The sequence below is a fragment of the Sprattus sprattus genome (genome assembly GCF_963457725.1).
Source record: "Sprattus sprattus genome assembly, chromosome: 4".
NCBI lineage: Eukaryota > Metazoa > Chordata > Actinopteri > Clupeiformes > Clupeidae > Sprattus > Sprattus sprattus.
Window position 1 is genome coordinate 32,417,875 of NC_137923.1, and position 6,699 is coordinate 32,424,573.

Here is a 6,699-nt window from a genome sequence, read left to right on the forward strand (position 1 = left end):
CGATTTAAATATTTTAACGCTCTTATCAACATGGAAAAGTGGATTGGCTTGTTTTATGCAATGTTTTATTTTATTGAAAAACAACGTTGCCAAACAGGGCGGAACAAAATAAAATTATAAAATGCACATTTCAGATAAACAAGGACTCAGCTTATAGTGCAGTTAAACCATGGCTTAATATTTTCTTTTATTCAAGTTTGCTGTGAACATAGAAGTCAGGCCTCTTATTTCAAAAATAATGAACCGTAACAGTTAGGTTACCAATAAATGGTAAGCCTACTACTTCTGTGCTTTCAGCCAGCTGCCTGTTGACATTTTCAGACAACAGTGAAGCTCGCTTTTTTTGCACAACACAACTTTTAAAGGTAAACTTTCTATTCAGAAGCTTTTTATCATCCATTTCGCCGTATCGCGCTCACCATTCACTCAAACATAAGGTTAGCCAACTATACAGTTTGGGAGGGCAAAAAGAACGTTAATCTAAAAAAAAATAAACGTTTTCGCGTTAATCGAGCAATAAAAAATTTTTACGGCGTTAAAATGGGCTTGCGTTAATAACGCGTTAAACTGACAGCACTAATATATATATTACGTATTTTCAATCTATTACTTGACTAGTTGTTAGGTATTTTCAATCTATGTGCGTGCTGGTTCAAGAGAGGAGTCCCGGACGAAGCTTCTTTTGTAGCAAGATAAGTTTACTCGGTAACTGGTGTTACAATACAGCCATCAATGCAATGCAGTCAAAGAAGATACATTAACACCAAGAGCTGGAGAAGGCCTTCTGCCCAACACAAGAAATGATCAACCTTTTAATGCCTGATTATGTGATGTCACTCTGGGCCTGACAGGGCCCCCTCCCCTCATCATGCAATGGTTTCATATAGTCTGCCCCCTCTAGTCTAGTTAATCACAAGATGTTCTTGGTACTTTTCCACATCAGCACTTCTGGTTTTATCTAATGTGGCACATTGCATTATTGTGAAACATTCTCAGGTCGGTCTTAATTTTGACATCCAGAGAGATTTATGGCCCTGGTCACTGGGTTACACTTTTCCCGTGTGAAACTTACTCACAGTTTTATGCATGCTACATCGATATATTGATTTTATCTTACAATACACAAACACAAACACACAGTGTATGTTGATATGTGTGGATGATGAGATGTATATGTCTGTGTTGCAGGTGATCTGTATGGTGCGCTGGGTTCTCCGGTGCGTGTGTCTCGCACCGTGGTGGTGGGTCGGCGGAGAGAGCTGGTGCAGAGGGTACTCTACGTCCTCTCCTACTTCATCCGCTGCTCCGACCTCCAGGAGAGCCACTCCAAAACATATGACATCATCAGCCCAAACCACACAGACAATCCTGCCACACCTGAGTCCTTGGAGGTGCCCATGGCTTCCCCCTGCCCAGAACAGACCAGTGGTCCAACACCACCCACCTCTCAAGAAGTCTCCAGCCCAGAGCAGATGGGCAATCTAACACCTCCCTCCTGTGAAGCAGGCTCCGACCCAGAACAGACCGGGGAAATGCCTGTTTCTCCGCCTGCATGCCCGGACTCGGTTGGCATAGAGACAGAATACGATTCTTCCAATCAGAGCCCCCTGCTTCACAGGGCTCAATTCCTCATTGGCTATCCAGGGGAGCAGGAGGAGGAGGATGTGCAGTTCAAAGGTCACACTGCTGCGTCAGGAGGGCTTGGCTTGGATAAAAAGTGGTCCCTACGAGGTTTGATTGACATGAGGCAGAACGAGAGCTTGGACAGCTCGCTTGGAGACAGTGATGCTGAGGAAACACCTACACAGCAACCCTCCATGGCAACAGAAAAACAATATGAACTACCCTTACCCAGGTAACATACCATTCATACAAATACAAAGTACTGCATTGTACCATACACATTCATACTATTTTAGTTTAAATATATTCTTATTTTAGCTAGCTATCTAAGTACCTAAAATGCAGATCCCTGCAGAAACAACAGCACAGTACACTGATAAAACCTTACTACCATGGTAACTGGTGTCTTTTGGTGATATAGTTGGTGATGTTTTGCTTTGAAAGTTTTTCTTACATTTTTGTGGGGTGGCTTGCCCTGGTCCACAGAATTACATGGTGCATAATGTGGAAATGACAGGCGTGTTTATCTGTCTTTACATGAACATATAACATCAGCAAGTTTTGTAAGTGGGAATGACGAGTCATGTGAAGTGCTGATAAGCAAACCTGTTTTTCTCACTGTCCATCCTGGGTGTTCACTGTATGTACTTTTGTGGGCCATAATGTATGAACAACTTTTACAGCACCATGTCATCGAATACATACAAAATGCACCAGTTTGCAAGCTTGCTAGCTTTTATCAGTGCCGGCAGTAATGGTTTTTGCCATGCAAGTCTGTTTAGCTGATAGCTAGTTAGCTTGCTAACACTCTTTACTGCCTTTTTGATATCTATGTATAAAATGTCATATCTAAAGCTCATAGTTTGTGTTTGTGATCGTGTGTGTGTGTGTGTCTGGTAGCTGTGAGATGAGTAGAAAGCCCAGTGTGAACCACTTTGGACGCTCTCTGATGGGGGGTTACTGCCCCCAGTACATGCCAGACTTCGTCTTACATGGAATCTCTAGTGACCAGCGGCTCAAGCAGTGTCTCATGGCTGACCTGGAGCACACTGTATTGGTGAGTTCCCTAACCTACTGTGACATCATTATGTGTGTCACTCCTGGAGCACACTGTATTGGTGAGTTCCCTCACCTACTGTGACATCATTATGTGTTTCACTTCTGGAGCACACTGCATTGGTGAGTTCCCTAACCTACTGTGACATCATCATGTGTGTCACTCCATTACAGCTTGTCCAATAGAAGGCATTAATAATGATGTGAAGTAAAAAAAGAGAGATATGTTTCCAGTATATGACAGCACATGTATATCAATGCTTGCTTTCAAGTTTAATACAAATAGAAATAACGGTGCACGGGCCGAGACACTCATGTTTAAACTTCCTTGTAGCATAAACCATTTTCCAATGTGTGCATGTATGTTATTGTGTATATGTTTGTGTTTCCTCAGCACCCAGCTCTGGACGAGCCGGTGGCAGAGTCGGTGTGTATCGTGGCAGACACAGACAGGTTGTGTGTGCAGGTGGCTACGAGCCAACGTCGTGTGTGTGAGGCAGGGCGTCTGGGGAGAGACGTGCTGGTGTCTGGACTGATCTGCAACATCCTTACATCCGTGTTACAGCTGCAGAAACTCAACCTCAGTGCAGAGTTTGTGAGTACACCAAGTTGGATACATTTATAACCAAATAAACTATTTTGTATAGAAACACATTTATATTTTCATTTCATTAAAATTTCAGAAAGCGCTTATACATCTGTTTTCATTTGTGGTGTGCGTGTGTGTGTGTGTGTGTGTGTGTGTGTGTGTTGCAGTGTGTGATGCACCTTGAAGATCGCCTACAAGAAGTGTATTTTAAAAGCTGTACTCTAGCAGAGTATCTAAGAGGACAGACCAGAGTGCATGTGAGGGAGCTGGGACTAGCCTTAGGGTAAGACCACTTTAACGCTCAATGTCACCATTCCCTTATAACATTATTTTTTTTTTAAACTTCTTTTAACATTTTAAAGGAAGTGAAAAAGTTTTTCAATTCCTGATGAGGCCTCGGGAAAATAAATCCCATCATTACTCTCAAACCACTCTAGCAGTAACGTTTTAAGGGGGCTGAATCCTACAACTTTATAAATAGACATTGTCAAATGCATATCAAATTCCTATGTGTAACACTGTTCTCTCCCTGGATCTTTTTGGGGGATAACTATGGATCTCTGTGGTCTGCTGCCTTCATCAATGGATTATTCTGGATTTCTTCTGAATATTTTGGATCTCCTTGGATCTTGGGGAATGGCTTTCCATCAGGATTGAGTCCAGTGATCTCCCATTGCTTGCAGCCGTGGCCGGCACACACTCACCTTATGTGGCTCAGATCCTGCTCTGAGCCATCAAACCAATCAGGGCGCATTTGAAGGACTCTCAAGTGGATTCTCACACAACGTGTGTATGTGTGTGTGTGTGTGTGTGTGTGTCAGTCTGTACGATTTCAGAAGATGGACTGGACATATTTCTGGCTGGAATGGATACACACATACACTGACTCATGGCCACTTGTTTACGCTCCTGTTTTCTTATTGTGTAAATAGTTTATTTTCCTTCATTTTACACATCTCCTTGAAAGGAAGGGCACTTTGGGTTGTCTTAAAGGGTTGTCTTAAAGGGACAAAAGAATTAGTACATGTTTACATGAATTTCACTGAGAAGCTGTGTGGTAATCAGGGTTCAGTGGATCTGTACGTAAGATAAGTGTGCATATGAGTATGTGGGTGCTGTTAATTGATGATTAAGTGCTGTCTGATTAGTATGTGTGGAAGAACTACTAATGCGCACAAATACACACAGCCTTTTTGTATGGACTTTTTTTTACTTTTAGATCTCTAAAAGGAAACTAACTCTTGTTTACAAGATCACCACAGTAATGTAAAATGCAGCCTATTAAAACAGTTACAGGCTTTCATTCCAGTGTTTAAAAAAAACAAAAACGTATAAAACTCTACCTCAGCTGATGTGTCTGAAACGTTTCAGACTTACATGACCATGTCCTGTGTCTCACAAGACACTGTGTTGAAGACCATGATGATCATTCTCCTCAACAGCTTAGATCCTCAAGTCTTATTGTTTGTGTGCCACAAGATTTACCGAACTGACCACATGAATCATTCATTGGTTGATTAGAGAGGGGTGGTGGGTATTATGGTCGGGCATAAACCCCTCTGATGCATATTAATAGATCACTTCCCAACTAGGGAAGGACAGTTCTCAGTGAATCAAGATATTTGTACTGGCATGTGTTGTTGGGATGGGTGTAATATGTTCTTTTTGATAAAGTGGGAATGAATGTTCTTTCTGTATTGAGATTGAAATGTCTTAAAGACTGTTGTTAAATAAACTAGATTCTAGCAACACTTAACTTTGTGTGTGCGTGTTGTGTGAAGATTAGGTGCCAACTCTATATTCAGCAAGTTTAGATGTTGAATCCTAACCAAGCTAGACCAAGATAGACTCTCAATTACTGCTACACATCACATGACATCTAAGGAAAATAACATTAACATTAGTTGTAGTATTGTTTGCCACCCCTATTGCAAAGATAATTATTTGAATTCTGTGGTAGTTGAGGACAACACAGTATTCTGACATACTGTTTTCTCAGAAAAGAACAGATTTGATTCAATCAATGTACAGAAATGAGTGAAAAGACAATATATGTACGGCATTTTAACATTAAACAAGTGCATTACAGATCATTCTTCAGCCACTTCTAAGAATTGGTTGAATAAGTATGTAAAGTCATAAATAAACAGTCAAACAGTCTTTGATTTAATATATTTAACACTGGATCATCTGGCTTATATCTAGATACACAGTTTATGTATGATTTTTGTCCTGTTTGCTTCCCTTGTTTTAGTCTTCCATATTCTTTCCATTAAATGGGGAGGTATGTTAGGTTAAGAATGGTTTCAAATATTTTAATATGTCTAAATTGAATTAACAACAGAGTAGAAACAAACTCACCGGTCTATTTCCAGTCTCTGCTTTTCACCTCATATCTACTAAAACCCAGATGTTTCAGGCCATGCCATGCTTTCAACCAATATTTAGCAGATAGCTGAGACTTGAGATACACCACTATTTCAACCAGATGCATGTGGAGAACGGCATCATTCTTTTTCAAACAAGCCACCAGTGAATATTTCTCATTAAACCTAATCCATTTGTAAATAACTATTGACTCTGCCTTCCCAGAAAGTTATTATATTATGAATGTAATTTCATTACATTCTTGGACAGTGGTGAGTGTTTTTTTTTTTATTGCAGTTAAGTGGAGAAGTTATTACATCATTATATAACATCATTGGGGCGTTATTACATTGTTGGGTATGGGAAAAGATTGGACCAATAATGTAATAACTTCCCAATGATGTATTAATTATAGCCTACATTCTGTTCTAAACTCGTATTAGCATCTGTACAGTGCCCCATGCGTCTCTCTTTAAATGTGCAGGTCTAGGCTAAAATTATTAGTTTAATTTAGATTCCTCAAATTGCATTCGATTCTGCCTATTACAGTTTTTCTCGATTGTTTAAGCACGATTTTGATGGTTTTGTTTTGTTTTTCACATGCTATACTGTAGCCTATATATATCATTTGTCTTACATGGATTAGGTCCTGTTCGATTAAATGAAATAGCCTAGTCTATTTGTTTTATGTGTTTTATGAATAAATGCATTTAGCTCATTGGTGAATGCATTTTATTAGCCGTCACCATTGGGAGTTGATAGCATTATTATATATTATATTACATTTTTGTTGGACTGAAGTGTCTATAATTATTAGATTATCGGGAAATGATTAGCCTAACTGGGTTCTACAAACTCACCTCAAACCACTTCTCTTATCCTGGTCCTGTTTTGATTATGTGATCTTTCACACTTCTGTCAGCTTGTGACACCAAAAGGGGGAGACAGAGGGCCAATCACTTGGCTCATAGTTTGGCTCTTGTTATTTCAGTAGCTCTCCTCCCTCTCTTTCCGTTTCATGAATCACCTCGCCCCTCCCGTTATTCACCATGGACACTCAAAGG

At 40.1% G+C, this 6,699-nt stretch overlaps 1 protein-coding gene across 1 annotated transcript in view; it reads left to right on the forward strand.

Annotated features, from left to right (window-relative positions):
* fnip2 (folliculin interacting protein 2) overlaps window positions 1-3,998 on the forward strand; it is a gene marked incomplete at both ends in the record, with an annotated part of 16,478 nt that extends 12,480 nt beyond the window's left edge. The window contains 5 exons of the mRNA XM_080837950.1: window positions 1,189-1,855; window positions 2,524-2,680; window positions 3,074-3,274; window positions 3,436-3,551; window positions 3,920-3,998. Coding sequence (XP_080694076.1) covers window positions 1,189-1,855; window positions 2,524-2,680; window positions 3,074-3,274; window positions 3,436-3,551; window positions 3,920-3,998 — 1,220 coding nt within the window. The remainder of the gene's footprint in view (window positions 1-1,188; window positions 1,856-2,523; window positions 2,681-3,073; window positions 3,275-3,435; window positions 3,552-3,919) is intronic.
* Between the last annotated feature and the right edge of the window lie 2,701 nt (window positions 3,999-6,699).